Source organism: Amphiura filiformis, chromosome 12 (assembly GCF_039555335.1).
Source record: "Amphiura filiformis chromosome 12, Afil_fr2py, whole genome shotgun sequence".
Lineage (NCBI taxonomy): Eukaryota > Metazoa > Echinodermata > Ophiuroidea > Amphilepidida > Amphiuridae > Amphiura > Amphiura filiformis.
The window spans coordinates 33354291-33373140 of record NC_092639.1 but is presented as its reverse complement, the minus strand read 5'-3'; the positions used below and the strand labels follow the sequence as shown (position 1 = coordinate 33373140).

General features: G+C 38.9%; 1 protein-coding gene across 1 annotated transcript in view; it reads right to left on the bottom strand.

The window, feature by feature from the left end:
* The window catches only part of LOC140166100 (uncharacterized), a 73840-nt gene extending 62235 nt beyond the window's left edge, over positions 1 to 11605 (bottom strand). The window contains exons 1-3 of the mRNA XM_072189484.1: positions 11513 to 11605; positions 2158 to 2318; positions 348 to 425 (exon numbers count right to left, since the gene is read on the bottom strand). Of these exons, the coding sequence (XP_072045585.1) occupies positions 348 to 425; positions 2158 to 2246 (167 nt within the window). The 5' untranslated portion in view covers positions 2247 to 2318; positions 11513 to 11605. The remainder of the gene's footprint in view (positions 1 to 347; positions 426 to 2157; positions 2319 to 11512) is intronic.
* Positions 11606 to 18850: the final 7245 nt, after the last annotated feature.

Genomic DNA, 18850 nt, shown 5'->3' with positions numbered 1-18850 from the left:
TCACAATAATAGTGCCAGAATTGTCCACCAAATGGCTTCAATTGGGCCTTCAGTTTGCAAAAGTTTCTCACTTCTGAGGGGGGGCGCATCCCCCCTTCAGACACCCCCTTGCTTTTGCCCTTTTTTCTGCTTTGGACACCCGACACTTAATATTTACAGTAATAATTTATACAGTTAATAATAGTGAGAACTTGTCCACGAATGGCTTTAATAGCTTCATTTCACCAATTTTCAGCTTTTTCAAACTCAAATTGTACACAATAATAGTACCAAAATAGTCCATAAAATGGTTTCAATTAGGCCTTCATTTTGCAAAAGTTTCTCACTCCTGCATCTGTGGATCATACCTTGCTTCTTTTAGTACTGCATCTTTAGTTCTTGTTTTTCTTGATTCATCCAACTGTATTTTCTTCAAAGCTAATAATCTGCAATATTTTAAAAGAAAAGTAATACATTCTGCATTAGATAAGTGTGCCATGGAGAGCTACCTAAAATCCTGGAGGGTTCACTTGCTATATTATTTGGTATGCATGCTTGTTACAAAAAACCCGAAAAAGGTTCGAATTTTAACCTGCTGGCATCGATGACATCTTTAAGGAAAGTGCCCCCTGACAAAAAATGAAAGAAAAAAGTGCCCCTCTGACAAAAAGTGAAAGAGAAAATCTGGAGGGCAAATGAAAAGAAAAGGGGCAAGGAGCCCCTTTGCCACCAAAATTCACCCAGATCCAGGGTTCGCGCCAGATCGCGTCTTCGCGTCCATGACGCTTTTTTAGGGCGCCGGACGCATTAATTTTGAAATTATCAAACCTTCTGCGTCCGACCGGACGCAATAAATTTCAATGTCAGTCTTCAGAATGCAAGAAAGATCCCTGAAATTCGCCAATTGATCATCAAACTAAATACAGTATTCTCCATTATATGCAAATTATATTATGCAAATTACGTGAGTTCATGGATCTCATACTCCAAAATTAATGCCAGACAACTATGACGTCATAGAAGTAGCAATGTTTATATGGGTGTATAGTTCAGTGGTGAGACGAAAATATCGTGTGTCCTGCCCTGCGTGACAATCTTCCAAAATTATACAAGATTTTCAGGATTTCATAGATTCCTCACATTATTTTAATGCTTCAGCTAGTAAATTTGTGAGTTTCCTCTACTCAAAAATGTAGAACTTCTCTTGATTACTGAAGGAAAATTTGTGTTAGAAAGGACACATGAATAATCAGCTTAAGAAGTTAGGGTGCCGAATTTTGAACCACATTCGGCCTGCAACACTGCAATTGCATAACGTTGCCTCTACCGGCGCAGATAGTAAAGTTTGACTGTTTCACATCTAGTAAATTCAGTCCTTCCAAATGACAAAATTACCCAGTAATAAGCTTAACAAATGTTACAATTTTCCATGCATGGGTGGCCATGTGGTAATTATTGTCATAAAATTCTTCAAAACATGATCAGTCACAAAATATCTCCTTGTTTCTTCAATTCTTTATTGTTCGTCTTCAGTACGGTACTCTTAATGTGTTCATATATCACATTACCCAAAAATTCGAACAAACTTTGGGACCCGAAAAAATTACCCCGGACCCGAAATGTTTGAAATTGGGGTTGAAGGGGTCCAATGGACCCCGTAAATTTTGACCCAGCGCTAACCCTGCCCAGATCATGGGCCAAAATATTGTAAAATACCAAAATTTTCTGTGCTGAACGTACACATTGTCACAATAAAGCCCTTTTCAACAAGTCATGGGCGAAAATACACAAATTCTGCGCACACGTCGTCCCAATAAAGCCTTTCTTGGAAGCCCGAAGATAGTCTCTCTAAAACACAACTGGTATGTATGTATGTATGTATGTAACGCAACTGCAATTTTTTTCGTCTGTGCCCCATGGGGGGGGGGGTGGTGGTGGTTAAAACACCCACTGGATCTGCTGCTGAATAAAATAGTGAAAACCTCATTAAAATTTCCTTTTCCTAAAATGATAATTGTTTATAAATGTTGCTAACATCTCACTCACATCTGACACACCTACTAAACACCATATCACACAGAAACACCATAGGCCTATACATGTTTTTATGGTCATCCAATTTAACAAGAAGCACATCTTTTAAATAAAACAATTAAATTTATTACTAAGTTTGCTTACTTTTTGTCTTTCTTGTGTCGGACCAAATAAACAGCTCCTCCTGCTCCACTGCCAAGTGTAGTGATACGATCATACAGATCCATTCTCATAAATCACAGATGGAGAATGAATTGTGATGTTTCATGTTTCACTCAATTATTTCCATCCTCCTGTCTTGGTGCCTGAAAAGGGAAGATAATGAAAAATAACATTTCTTTAAGTCAAAGCAGCTGGTAGATTAAATGGTCGCTCTGTGTGGAGACACACTTGGGTCCTGATATGACCAAGCTCAAATGAAATGCTCAAGCCAGGCTAACAAGCCTATAAATGCATGCTGTGATCAAGAAAATGAGTCAGATGTCAGGAATATTGATATTGAGATAAAGCCAGATGATAGTATTTAACTTTCTTTGTGTTTTATTGTTCTGAGCAACATCCAACACAGAAATGGCCAAATCTCTGGAAACTTAAGTTTAATTTTATGATGGGCATTTTAGCAAAATAAAGCTCTGAGAATGGCTATGTAATAAAATTGAAAACTGAATTTTGATTTTGATCAATATTTAAATCAGACTCATTTAGTGTGATTGCATCACAATTAAGCCTACACACATTTTATAACAAAAAATGAAGAGCATTGCTATACTGGTATACATTCATCGAGTCATTATTTTAGATATTGTTTTTTTATTGTATATCTCTGAATACATGTAATGATGAGAAGTATATAAAAGTATACATTTTCAGAAAGGAAATGATGCCAAGAATCCAAATTAGCATAACAAATTCCTGCAAAAAAATTAACAGTTTTGAGAAAATCTCACAATTTGATTTTAGGGCTATTTCATTATAAATGACACGTTCACAAAAATGGCTTTTATCATATCTGGTTGATATAATTAGGGTGATAATGCAGTGTTATTAACTTAATTCTAAGTATGCCACAAACTACAAGCTACATGAGCATTTTACAGAATTCTGTCTATTTTTTGTATAAAAAATTGCCAAAAGGTACATTTTAACCCAATTTTGGAGTCCCATTTCATTTTGCCCATGTATTCTGAATTAATTCTTTGAAAAATTAGGTACATTCTATGGCAATGTGCTTGTTGCAATGAAAATATGATATGTGTGGAACATCATGCAAGTTGAATGGTGAAAATTGGTGCAAAATGTTAAAATTCGTAGATTCTTGCAAAATTGGCATTTTCGTTAAATAAAAAATGAGTGTCCTCTCCAATTCATGCCTCCATTTTTGTTAACATTAAAGAGGAAATATAAACCCTTACCCTACCTGTATAATCTGTGTTATATTACCAATTGATGGGACAGGGCACTGATTGAGGAATTCATTTATTTTACATACAGTAGACCACTTGTTCTTGATACCACAGTTCAGCGTTAAAAATTTGTCCTCTCCAGAACTGAAGTTAATTACTAATTGTTGAAATAAGAAGGATTATATCATAGAATGTGAAATTTGTAGAGGAAGAGTGGTCTTCCTTCTACCAAGGTGGCACATGATTTGGTATTTGTTGCATTTTTGCAAGCCTGTATCCACGATTCTGTTTGCAATTTAACAAATGTCCTCTCCAGCACAATTATGTCATTTCCATGAATTGGTAAACAAACTAAAAAATAAAAATTTCAAAGAGCCAAACCCACAAGAAATTTTTGCATTTTATTGCAAATTATGCTTACAAACCACTTTAGTGTTCAAATTATTGTCCAGTTGTTGAGAACACATATGATATTATTCTGCATTGAACTTCGGTTAGCTAAAAATTGCAATATTCCTAATTTAACCAGAATATTAACCCTGTTTGTAGTGGATTTTAAATGCTGGGGATCTTTTATGCAATAATATTGATGCAATAATATTGATGTAGCTATTTCTAAAGTTAAAGTATGCTTTAATATTATGTGTTAAAAAATGTGTCCTATCCAGAACAAATGACACAGGAGGGGTCTTTTATTTTAGGTTTTCCATGACTAGTACAACAGATTGTCGCAGGATACTCACTTATGCATCAGTGTAGCTATTGGGCAGGACAAAATGACTATTTCATGAATTTTTCATGTGAAGATAAAGTTTATCCTTAAAATATGTAGTAATTTTGCACCATTTATCTGGATTAGTATCAATTTACTAATTGTTTTATATTGAAACTGGCATATTTAAGACACTGAAGTGTAAAGGAACATACAACAATTATTACAGACTAAATATGAATAAGTATGAACCCAATGTTGGTTACATATATACTCTTTCAAAGTTGTGTATTAAATTGTTTAAAAAAATGTCCCCTCCAGACGGCAGCTATGTTTTACACAGCAAAAATTCAATTTCATTTTTTTAATGGTTCCTGAGGGTTTGACGCTCTAATATTTTGAGAATTATTGACACACCATCTGAACTTTGAAATGATAATGAATTTGCATGAAATAAATGAGTTTGAATTTTGACCCCTTTTGGGACTCAATGTTGTCATTTATAATGAAATAGCCCTTTACTTTACAGACTCCAGGAAGGTATTTAACAGACTATTATACATTATAGTTATGTTCAGATCTGCTATTAGTGGTGGCACTACACAGGCTTTTACGCAGATTTTCATTTGGGGGATGCTGATTTTGAAAAAGTGAACTTTTTTCCAAGGGGGGGAGTTAATTTTGTGAAAAGTGGACAAAATTTGGACCTTTTTGTCCAAAAAAGCATAAAAAACCTGTTTTTTGGGACTTTTTATCCCGGTGGGTTCAGTTTGTATTTAATAAAGGTAGGACGTATTCCAGGATTTGAAAATGACCCCTATTTCACGGGGAATCGAGGACATTTGCAGCAATTTTACCCCCTATTTTGCGCTGAAATCAAGGAAAATTTGCCCCAAATACCTCCCTATTTTTATCATTTTGAGGACGCATTTTCATTTCACCCCCTTATTACGAGGATTCAAGGACATTTTTTCGAAATAAATACCCCTATTTTACCATTTAAGGACGCTTTTGATTTTTTACCCCTATTTCACGGGGAAATGAGGACAATAACGAAAACTGTAGCGGTAAAACACGGACGAAAGTCCTAGAAATATACCTTATTTTTCATTTCAAGGACAATTTTGCTCCAAAACACCCCTAATTTGGACAATCGCGAACAATTTTGTCCTCGAAAATTCCGCGGACATTTCTTGAAAAGTACCCCTAATTGGAACCATCATGCGTACACATTGTCAGTGAAGACTGAACCCACCGGGCTTTTTATATACTTTTCCAAATTTGGGGGGGTGCATCGCACTACATGTACTTCCAATCACTGTCAGTCCCTAATGTAGTGCTAATTGTCGATATGAATTTTTGATGTTGGAATAATAAGATCCTGAAGTCAACATAAATTTCATGAGGTGTAGACCTGGGGGTATGTGTAGCAATAACTTTCCTAAACAAGGGATTGCTGTTCTGCGGTTCTGATCACGGCATACCACAGTGTTTCTCGGTTAGTCTTGATCAAGACGGTCTCCTAGGCAATTTGTTCCTTATACTATGGTCAGCTAATTTCCTCAGGTATATTTTTAGTGTAAAGTTGAGAGTCAGATTTTATTTTTGTGCCGAATTTTACAGCGACTGCTAGGAAGTGATCCCGGGGAAGTGATACAGGATGATTGATATGAATGGATCAAATTGTTGTTGTGGATGATAATTCAATGGTAAAACGTATTGTGTCATTTGTGTGCGCTATTCTGCCCGGGGTCACTCCCATGTGGCCTGCATCCATCCGCTATAACTTTTGAAAAGCACCCTAAACAAGGATTTAACCCTTGGCTAAAACGATACCCTAAACAGGTAACACTCACCTGTTTATGAGAGATTTATTCCTTGCATCAAATTTCATACCCTAAATTTCATTTCCGCGTATTGGCTATTGCAATTTTGCTACCCTTTTTCCCAATTTTTCATGTTTTTGGCACCCTAAACACGATACGCGCGTATCGTGCCTACCCACGAAAAGCTTCCCTTTTTACGCGTTTTTATTATCGCGGATGGTGTATACAGGCCACAATGGGAGTGAACCCCCGCGTATTCTGCGCATTGATCATCACCATGTTTTGAATTGTTCCTAATTGAACCATGACCTGAGTTCAGGGTGGTTCTTGATTTCATACAGTTCAACACCCATTGTCAATAAAACGTTTTTGGGAAATCCCTCAAGGGCTGAAATTTTCATTTCATTACACCACTGCTCATGCTGCTGCGCTATGTGTAGCCTGGGCTGTAGCCTTGATTCTTGAATGTGTACCGTACGGAATTATTCGTACCAAACTGAGTGATTGCAGGCTACAGAAGCTGAGCTGAGCAAGACGTCATACTAATCTAATTAGTACAACAAGTCATACCTCATGACCTAGAATATTTTCTCAATTTGAATTTTATCCTGCTTTTACCGTAAAATTTGTGTCAATTCCCGATGTCATGATATGTGCGCCATGTTTTTTTAAGCTCTGTGATTGCCGATTACATAGACGAGAGCAACTGGTAAACAGTGAACCTGTGCAGTACCGGGCTGCTATTCAATTGTGTGGTGCATGGACGACGTGTATTTTCCGGTTCTTACATTATGCAGACTGGCAGACTGCAGACTGTGGCAGACTGGCTTGTTGCATGTTCATGAAATACTTTCCATCCATGATCATTATAAAACTGTTATTTTTTACAACAGTTGCTGTGACTGTAAACAGGTACATCCCAATGTCATACTTAATAATTGTATGTATTGGGTATGTATTCAATTCAATTCAATTATTTAACAAAATACCCCTATTGTATTGAGCAATATAATGGGTTGACCCTCATGCTAGTAATTCATTCTTCTCATCTATCAGGGGCAGTTCTTTAACCCCAATACATTTGTACATTCATTGAATGACCTTTCAAAATATGGGGATAAAAACTCATACTCTGCCACTTCAGGTCAAATTTTGCTCTATGATTGTTTAATTCAGGTTATTGGGCTATGCCATTGGGATGGGGTCATTGTGGTCCATAGTGTGTGGTGGCCTAGATTTATGATAAATAGGATGGAAAGTGGTTGTCAAATCTTAGCGTTAGTGACCCTACAGACTTTTTATTCGATGTAAAATATTTGATGTAACATATCTACGGTATTTAGGCCTAATCTAGATTCCCATTCTATTTCCCGTATTTAAATGTTTAGGGGCTGTGCAATAATTATGAGTCCCCCAGTGTGGGGGTATTGCTTGCCCCCCCCCCCTTCTCGGCCAGCCAAGGATTCTTTGCCCCCCCCTTGCACATGCCAAAATTTTGGGATCCCAATTTGTCTTGATAAATGTTGTGAGCGCAGCGAGCAGGAAAATTTGCATATTAAAGCGTTTCTTCAGTACCGTTTTCTTAAACCTTTTTAGCACGTTTTAAAAAGGCGCCCCATGAATGTGTGCCAAAAATCGCTTGCCCCTCCCCTTTTGGCTCGCCGAAATTTTTTGATGATGTAAAATTGATAATATATTTCTACCAGATATTATACGTAACATATATCGATTTTATGTCAGACATTTGTTGCAGCTTATTGTCTCGCTTTCCTTCACACCAATAATTTTTATGAACCTGCAACAATCTGTGGCAATTTGAGCCTGTATGACCCTGACATGACCTTGATAATTTTTGTCCACCAGGGGTAGTTCTAACCTGACACTACTACCAAATATACCAAATAGTATATTTTGATACTAGTCTCATATTCTAATCCAGTCTGCCGTCCGTATGCACAAAAGAGTTAGACCGGGTCTAAAGTTAGACCTGGTCTAAGCAGAATTTAGTTCCACCAGGAATGGACCTTTACTCTTATTTCCTTCCTAAAGTAACTAGCAAATTTTAAAGACTTAAATGCAAAGTTCACAAATAATACAAAAGAACTTAAGAAAATGTAAAGGAAAATGTCCTTTCTCCTGGTATTAAATTCCACTTAGACCAGGTCTAACTTTAAACCCAGTCTAACTCTTTTGTGCATACGGACCTGCCAGTCTCCATAATGTAAGAACCGTGTATTTTCAATGTAAAATGCCTGATGCCTATATACGGTGATCCACCCAAAATAAAAAAATCACCGTATAGATCTATATACTAGGCTATAATATTAGCTACCAGTGCCATATAAATTTGGAGAACATGGTCCAATGGATGATGGATGAAGAATGATCATGGATTCATCAACATGATCATGTCTAGTCCGAATAATCAGACCCAGAACAAAATATTAATTTCTGACATGATCGTGTTCTGGGTCTGAACTGTTTCCATTCGAAATCTTGATGCCAAATTGGACAAAAGAAGCACATAGTCCTACTTCACAGTTTTTTAATTCCCTATTCATGTTGCGTGAATCACTCTATTGTGGACCATCCTTTTGATACCGGTACTTGAGTATTTGGACAAGCGGAACAATTTTGACAGGCCCTTTGTCTACCTCTCTGTTTGTAAACAAACGAGCCAGGAGGTCGAAATTGGTAAGGCACGAAAGTTAATTTTTTATTACTTCTGGGTCTGGGTACGCGCTGGTGAACATGTGAATTGCGATCGCGTAGAAGTGACAAGGTCAGGTCGCCTACTACGTGCCGCGCCGATGACCAATGCGTCAACCAGCTTGTTGTCAAGTGCGTTGCCGTTGATCAGCCAATCAGCGTGATTGTTTATTTCTTCTATGTGTACGCTCGTCTATGCTTGGCGCACAGCTTGGACCACGGAAGTAATAAAAAATTAACTTTAGTTTAGATCATTAGCAGACCTTCATTTCTATAAACTGGTGGAGCTCTATTAATCACTCTCCCAACTTTATTATGGAGCTCAACAAGGAGCTCAATTTACAATGTCCAGCATTTAAAACGTGATATTTTCAAGAAACCAGGAGCTTGATAAATAGCACTCCTGAAATGTTGTCAGGAGCTCTCTGAGGAGCTCCTTAAAAATGAAGGGCTGCATTAGTACAAGGAACTTATACGATGTCCTCATTCACAAACTGATACTATCTGTCCATCGTATAAGATTATTACCATACGGCAATGTGGTGAAGGAATATTACACAGTCAAGAATAGGCTCCATCATTTTTTTTATTATTATCCCTCCCAGACCCAGTCTCCCGAAACATCAAAACATCAAAAGCGTTGCACTTATACTTACTTATTACTTAAGATAATAAGACTGTCCTTTTTCACATAACGCAGACAAAGTAGGGCCAACTTGCCTAGAAATGGTCAAATTTTGGCAAGAAATATCTCTGTGTAATCCTATGTAAGTCCCATATCACATCGTTATCAGCGATCGAGGTTTTTTTTCCGGAAGTTTGGTTGGTACCCACCTGCAGCGTCATGCATGTGACGTGACACAGCTAAAATAATCGACCGGGAATCGGGGATCGTTAAAACGTCAACAAATTTCAAAACACAGAAAGCACTAAACTTAATGGCGAGCGGTCCGAATTTTGAGCCATACAAGTTTACGTGGTGAACTATTAGTAGGCATGTCCACTAAAAATTGAAGTACTTTTAAATTGATTCAGACCTAACTTATTGGATGGGAATTGATGAAAGAAACATTTTGGCGTTTAAATAATCTTAATCGGACGTTTCATTCCAGAGATATGGCCTTTCGAGTGTCACGGTTTTATATAGGGCTGCTAGAACATGTTAAAAAGTTAATTAAAGTCCAAAAAGGAATACTAACAGAAAGTGCAACTTTAAGGTACTTTTTCTTAATGTATTTATTAACTATCTTATCTGGAACATTATATTTGCTTATAACAACATGAAAATAAGATCATCCTGAAAATTTAATCGATTTTGTTGACATACAACAAAAACTATAAGACCTCAAAACCCATGGTTTGTTTGTTGAAACCTCAAGCATGATCATAGATGGCCGCCATGGAAAATATCTCCATAGAGGAGATGAACAATAAGTGCATTATTTCAAATGAAAAGCGGTAGTCTTAAACATTGTTCAATCTTTTAAGGTCAGCACATTTTATCTTCAAAAATTATTATATTTCATCATGGCATAAGTTTGGTAACATTAATCACTACCAATTTTGAGAAATTTGCTCCAACTCAAAGGTTATCTTTACTACATTGAGCAATACACTGTGTGCATGGAAGCCATGATGGTCCCCGGTTTTTATACTCCCTATGAAATGGACATGGTAGTGAGAAGTGCACGGGAAGTGCATGATTTGAGATGGGCAATGGTAGGCTGAAACATTCTTAAATTTCTTAACATCGTATTACATTTTGTCTTCATAAATAGTTAAATTTTATGAGTATGTAAGTTTGCTTGTCTGATTCACTCCAAATTCGGAGATAATTGCGTTTGAACACCTGATGCACGGAATGGTGTCACTTCAACCTGTTGAAGTTCTCATCTCATTAAATTTTTCATTAAAAAAAGTTGATCTCTTCATGCAGGAAGGTCCTCTCTATTTACTGACCAAACAGGAAAAAGTTTGGTGAATGTTTTCTGGTGGAATCAGGAATTTCTTGAAACACCCTGATATAGTAGGTATGCTAGGTGAATTCAAATTTGCCATCAAACTGCACCATTTTACATATCAAATTAAAGCCCTTGAGTAAAGAAAGCCAAAACTGAAAACATTTTTGTCATAGCACTTTCCGTAACAAAGTTACATCTTGTCAAAGATTGACTTTCATCAAAAAGATTCAGAGAGCAAAATTCCCCAAAACGGCATTTAGGGGTGTTTCTAGATCTTAGTCTCATGGCAATAGCAGCTTTTTTTAATGGAACTGCTATCAAAATCCCTCTAAAATTCCATGTGCGACTTGATTATCACCATAAAAAATCATATATTTGGGTCAAGTGAAGTATAGAAAACATATATTTATGTAGGTTTCCTTCACCGACCTATTCTCGAAAAAAATTCAAATTTCTATGTAAAAATGCATTGTGTTTGGGTCCCGGTCTCGGCGAATTTCGCTGACTAGCAAATGTGTTAACTAAGGTTTGCCTGGGATACCTAGATATAGGCCTACATTTGGATCAAAACAAGTATGTACGCCATTTAACATGCCTGGGATTTCTTGTATCGATCAGTTTCTCCATAGACAATACGTGTGTGAGTGCACGCACACAGTAAATGAAAAATCGTTCTAGTGGAAACTGTATTGAGAGTGGGCATCCCTACTATTAGATCATGTCATGTGAGAATCATGAATGATGATCACGATGTCGATGATCGACGATTGACGGGCCTTTCAATCGGATATTTATAACAAATGATAGCTGGAAGACAATCTGCACATCCGAATACATAAAATGTATAACAAGTAATACTTAAAATATGAAATATTATATTACATGTACCTAACAAAACAACGAAAGAAAGATTTCTTCACTGCAAATTCCGTCGCGAATGACGCTTCTTGTTGTTGTTAAATGTCACTCTATTGTATACGACTGGAAGCATTTTTATATCATTCGCAAATCATTAAAAAACAAGAATAGATATTCTATAAGATTATAGTCAATATAATAAGTCACAAAAAACACAAAACTATATGGAAATAATGTCAAAAACTGTACTAAAGAGTGATTACATTCTTTCATACTTTTACCAAATACAATGAAGAGATGGCAAAAAACCTGATCAAGACTTTTGCTATAGGGCAAAGTTCCTTGGGGAATGTATAGCACGCCAGAGCGGACAAAAATGATTTAGGGGGAGGGGCCGCTAGTTTGCCGTGGCGTGACGTGGTGATTACATCGCACCTTCTGATGTACAGCACCAAATTTATGTTTTTAGCACCGCACCGACTGTGAGGTCCAAACAACCCACTTCCAGTTTAGCTCAACGAGCTGTTATAGGAAGCCACCCACTGTGGTGGTGGTGATGATGACACGGACACTCAATAGGCCTACAACGCCCGGGTTGGGCGGTCTTGGTTGGGGTTTGTTTAATATGAATCATCATCATCATCCCCGGCATCATCCACATCATCATCATCCACATCATCATCATCAGCCATCGTCGCACCCCAACTGTAGCAATGAAAGCGGCACTCGCCGCCCTGAGGGTTCATAAATACTTTGGTGGGGGGGGGCGGGTGTGTAAAATTTTGATTTCGGTATGTCAAAACTTTTGACCCTAAATTCAAGACAAAAATAAGGCATTTTACATGAATCTGCATGTAAAAAAAATAAATATCAGGCTGACATGACAGTCAGGCCCGTACGCAGGATTTCATTGGGGGGTGGTGCTGATTTGGAACAGGTGGACCTTTTGTCCAGGGGGTGGGGGGGCGATTTTGTGAAAAGTGGACAAAATTTGGATCATTTTGGTCCAAAAAAGCGTAAAAACCCTGATTTTGTTTTTGCTCGCTACCAGTGGTACGGTACGTGTCAAAACTTTATTGACCCAGTTTTGCCACGTCAAAAACTTTTTTAACTTCCCTGTTTGGACGGTCAAAACTTTTTGACTCACTGGAATTTTTCAGCCCCCTCCCCCACCAAGGTAGGCCTATTTATGAACATTGTAAAGGAAATATTGAAAGAGCAGCTTTTAGTTTTGTTAATCATGTTAATGGTCATCACTCATCACTCAACCTAAACAGGTGTGAATTTTCCTCTGCTTTAATATCCTAGCCTATGCGGTAAAAAAAGAGTAGGGGAGACCGGGGATGGAAGTTACACGGGGAAGTTGTTACACCTCTCACTGTGCCAAGCTGGAAAAAGAGAGGGCAGGCTAACTGACATCCATATGTTGACTACACATCACATGGGGTATTCTGCCAATCGCGAGCTTTCTCCATTGTTCTACTAAAAAGTGAAGTCAAAAAAACTTTTTTTGTCCTTTCCTTGTAACTTTCTGACAAAACTGTAATATTGTAATAGCTCTATAACAACTGGAGGTGCATAATGATATGCTAGCTTGTTATGGCAAATATAGTATGTGTAGGTCACTAATATATCCCCGAGTCATGACTTTTAATTCTGCCTCAGGGTTGTGTTATAACGGCTCAGTTATGTGTGTAAAAAACCCCTATGGGGATAGTTGTTACACTGTAACAACCTACCCCATGTAACAACCTACCCCAAGTTGAAAGATGCTGACTCAAAATCAATGTTCAGAACTGTAAATAGCCTTTTGAATAACAATAATAAGATTCTTCCATCTCATGACTCTCTACCAACTTTATGTGACAACTTTGCTACATTTTTCAAAGAAAAAGTTGATAAGATCCAGGAAGGTCTGGAGCAGCAAAGAAACAGTGTCAATGATTTGAGTGTAAATGTGTATCAAAGTCATGTTTCATGTACTCTTTCTGAGTTTGATCAAGTTAGTGCTGATGATGTTATGAAGATTATTAATGGATTTGCAGCTAAACATTGTATTCTAGATTCAGTACCCACTTGGTATCTGAAAAGCAACTGTGAGGTTTTTGTCAATGCCATTACCAAAATTGTCAAATTGTCTTTATCTACAGGTGTGTTCCCGGACACTTTAAAACATGCCATCATAGGTCCGTTGATTAAGAAATCATCTCTTGATAGGAACATTTTAAAGAACTATAGACCTGTATCGAACATTAAGTTCCTATCTAAGGTTATTGAGAGAATTGTTGTAAACAGCATTACCAAACATATGCAAGATCATAATTTGGGCGAGCCACTGCAATCGGCGTATCGTGCAGCACATAGCACAGAGACGGCATTATTAAAGGTCAAAGATGATATTATGACATCTCTTCATCATCGACAAGGGGTCTTTCTTGTGTTATTAGACTTGAGTGCCGCCTTTGACACGGTCAACCATAACATCCTTTTTCAGCGAATGCATCAAGAACTTGGTATCAGTGGCACAGCCCTTCAGTGGATGAAATCATATTTTAGCGGACGAACCACCAGTGTATGTGTAAATGGTTGCCAATCAGCGAAGTGTGCCCTCGACTACGGTTTGCCTCAGGGGTCAATTGTTGGTCCCATATCTTTCAGCATCTACACCATCCCAATTGGAAGAATCATACGCGAACACCGCCTTTCTTACCATCTTTATGCAGATGACGTGCAACTGTATACCAACTTTGACCCGGTATGTCAGTCGTCTGTGTTGATATGCGATTTCAGCTATGTTAGCGCTAGCGTCATATTGTATCATAGGCTGGCAACACCGTGTTTACATTGCTGTGATAATATACGTGACGAGAGTCAATACCGGTAGTTTTGGTTTGGTTATTTAAAGTGGTTATAAATCCCTTATAAACCCCTTTCCCAAGCCCAAGGAAATAACACATGATGTCCAGAAGTGGACTCCACCTAAGGATGCAGAAGAATTCTGAAAAATCGACGGGTGAAGAGTACAGAACGTACGCAAAGTGTGAGCACTGTAGCTAAAAATAGACTAAAACTTTCAATTTTCGCCGCTCGGACAGTGCACCCAATCCACGCCAAATTTTTCAATTTTATCCAGAGGGCGCTGTTTATATACCAGCTAGTACCGGACACGATTGAAAACAAAACTCAAAATGAACTCGTTTCACGCACCAGTAATGAACTGGGACAGTCCAGACCTCCCAAAAGAATTTAAGAGATTCAAGCAGCACTGTCTTTTCACATTTAAAGGCCCACTGGCAGATAAACCAGAGCTACGTCAAGTCAATTATTTGATGACATACATGGGTGATAAAGGCAGAGAGGTCTACAGCACATTTGAATGGAAGCCAGCAGTTCCAGCGGATGAAGCAAATAACATTGCAGCCCAACCTGCTGAGGATGCCACGCTTGATGGAGTGTTTGGTAAATTTGAAGCATATGTTGCACCAAAGAAAAACGAAATCAGAGCAGCGGTAGCATTCAATAACAGATATCAACAGTCTACAGAGAAATTTGATAATTTCGTAACAACATAGAAAATTCTTGTCAAAGCATGCGGGTACCAGGAAGAAGACCGAATGATCCGGGACGCCATAGTATTACGCGCTAGGGAAACGGTGGTCAGAGAAAAATGCCTGGACAAAGGAGATGAGCTGACACTATCTAAAGCAATTCAGATTGGTCAAAACCAGGAAACAGCCAAAGAAAGCATGAAAGCAATGTCTCAAAAAGCTGAAACAAATCTCCACGCAATCAAGAAGACACAGAGAAGTCACAACCATGGTGCAAAGCCGAAGAATGGATCCGACAGAGGTTCAGACAAGAAGAAACAGATGTCGGACAAGACATTCCAGTGCAAGAAGTGCGGCAGAAGGCATAAACCAAGGTCATGTCCTGCATGGGGAACAACTTGTAAATCCTGTGGACAGAAAAATCACTGGCTGACTCATTGCCCTTCAGCGAAGAAAGTCGACCAAATCGGCACAGCTGAAAGCACATATGAGCCTGAAGAGTTCTACGTAGATGCGCTAGTCACAGAAGACAGCGATGAAGAAGAGTGGATTTTACCAATGAAGATTAACAATATCACAGTACCGTTCAAACTGGATACTGGGGCTGGATGCAATGTTCTTCCAATAGGTGAATACAAAAGACTAAAACCCAGACCAGAAATGAAGAGGACTGAGGTGAAAGTTAAAGGGATTACTGGAGCACGCATACCCATAATTGGTGTTTGCATGGCACAAGTAACATACAAATCAGGAACAGTACTATTACCATTTCACATCTCAAAGGAGGGTGGAAGAAATAATAGGTATCAACCAGTGTTAGGATTGAAAGCCTGTAAGAAGCTAGAGTTGGTCAAAGCCATCTGGAACATAGAAGCTTTAGGTGGTCCATCAGTCACAAGATACAAGATCCTTCAAGAAGAGTTTGGAGATGTGTTGAAGGCCTCGGATGTCTACCGGGTGAACACAAGATCAACGTGAGACAAAGAAGTGATCCCGTGAAGAATGCCTGTCGGAAGGTTCCATTTCCGGTCAGAGAGAAGTTGAAAGCACAACTCGACAAAATGGAACAAATGCAAGTCATTGCCAAGATAGATGAACCAACTGATTGGGTTCATGCAATGGTAACAGTGGTCAAGAAAGATGGCAACCTAAGAATATGCCTTGACCCCAGAGACTTGAACAAAGCAGTCAAGAGAGAAGATTTCAAGTTACCATCAAGAGAAGAGATGATGGCACAGTTTGCAGATGCCAAATATTTCTCTAAATTAGACGCCTACTCAGGATTCTGGCAGATCAAGTTGGACGAAGAAAGCTCCAAGTTATGTACATTCATCACACCGTTTGCCAGATATCGGTTTTGAGGCTCCCATTTGGAATCTCAATGGCCCCAGAAGCATTCCATCGCGGGATCCACTGTCTGTTTGAAGACCTTGATGGAGTTGACACCATGATGGATGATTTCATCGTGTGGGGTGCTACAAGAGAGGAGCATGATGAACGTCTGAGGAAAGTGTTGGAGAAATGCAGAAGTGTAAACCTGAAGTTAAATCTTGACAAATGCCAGTTCGGAGTCAACGAGCTGACATACCTAGGAGACGTCCTTAGCGACAAAGGAATTAAACCTGATCCTAAGAAGACTCAAGCAATCTATGATATGCCACGTCCAGAGTGCAAAGGTGACATTCAGAGATTTCTTGGTATGGTTAATTATCAAGCCAAATTCATACCAGATGTATCAGCCAAGGCAGCTCCACTTAGAGCACTGCAAGAGAATCAGAATGAGTGGTTATGGGGTCCTGAGCAAGAGTCGGCATGGAACGACCTGAGAACAACACTGACTACAAGTCCAGTCTTGAAGTTCTACGATCCAAAGAAACCAACAAAGATCTCCGCTGATGCTTCACAGAACGGCTTGGGCGCAGTTTTACTTCAGCAAGATTCAGATGGTTGGAGTCCTGTAGCCTACGCATCGAAAGCGATGACAGATGCCGAGACTCGCTACGCTCAAATAGAAAAAGAGTGTCTTGCGCTGACAAATGCATGTGAAAGATTTCACCAGTTTGTACATGGTATGACATTTGTGGCAGAAACTGATCACAAACCGCTAGTCTCAATCTTCAAGAAGCCACTAGCAGATAGTCCGCTGCGCCTACAGAGAATGCGATAAGACTCCAGAAGTATGACTTCAACCTGATATACACACCAGGAAAGGAACTGTTCACAGCGGATGCTTTATCAAGAGCATTTGATCAGTCAGAGTCCGCGAAGAAAGATCCATCGCTGGAAGAAGAGGTAGAAGCATACGTAAATGCTATCATGACAACATTGCCAGTAGCTACTACAAGAATGGAGGAGATTAAGGAAGAAACCCTTAAAGATCCTAATCTTACAAAGCTAACCAATGTAATCCTGACTGGTTGGCCAGATGAAAGGAGACAATGTCCACCAGAATGCAGAGAGTACTGGAACTACAGAGAAGAGTTATCAGTAGTCCAAGGCATCATCTTCAAGGGTGATAGGATAGTAGTACCCTCAAGTATGCACAACGCCATGTTGGAACAGATCCACAAAGGGCACTTAGGAATTGAAAAGTGCAAGCGTCGTGCAAGGGATGTACTTTATTGGCCCAGAATCAACTCGGACATTGAAGCTATGGTACAAAGTTGCCCAGCATGCATTGGAAACCAAAGAAAACAGCAAGCTGAACCAATGAAACCACACAAGGTACCAGATCGACCGTGGGAGAAAGTTGGGGTGGACCTTTTCACAATAGATGGAAGAGATTATGTTGCTATGGTAGACTACTATTCACAGTACATAGAAATCAGCACCTTGACAAGCAACACCACCAGCAAAGCTGTAATCAATGCCATGAAGTCAAATTTTGCAAGACATGGGACACCTATGGAAGTGATTAGTGACAACGGACCACAATTTACAAGCCAAGAATTTGTAGATTTCAAGAAGGTGTGGGACTTTAAGCACACAACGTCAAGTCCACACTACCCAGCGTCAAATGGGCAGGCAGAGAATGCAGTAAAGCAAATGAAGTCCATGATCAGAAAGGTGACTGCAAGTAAAGAAGACATTTACCTTGCATTACAGATCTATAGAAGCACACCACTAGAGCATGGAAAGTCACCAGCAGAACTTTTGTTCAATAGGCGCATTAGATCTAACCTGCCAATAGCCAAAGTCCTATTAGGCACACTAACAAAGTCTTCAAATTCAACGAAGAAGATGAAAAATGAGTTGAAACGAAGACAGAAAGCAAACTATGATAAGAAAACTGCTTTCTTAGCTCCACTGAAAGTGGGAGATACTGTAAGAGTACAGAAAATGGACAAGCCTACTACTAACAATCCACTTTGGTCACAGAAAGGTGTAATCTTGGAAGTCCTTCCAAATAGATCCTACAAAGTGAAGACTACAACTGGTGAAGTTTACAGAAGAAATCGGCGTCATCTGATGAAAACAACAGAGTCAACACTTCCTGAAGAGTCAGATGAGGAACAAGCTACAAACCAGCAACCAAGTCAAGCTACAAACCAGCAGCCAAGTCAAGCTTCTGTGTCGTCGCCTGCTGCAAGCAAGTCACCAGCAACAGCACCAGTTCGTAGAAGTAGTCGCGAAGTCAAGTTAAACCCAAAATACTACAGCGAGGAGTATACCGCTTAGACATTTGTTAAAGTTACATTCATTATTGTGTGGTAGCAAGATAACTATTGCATAAATAATATGTTTGTTAAAGAAGTTATAAAACAAAAGTTGGACAATTGCACATGCATCACAAGAAGTTTGAATGTATGAAAAGTTTGAG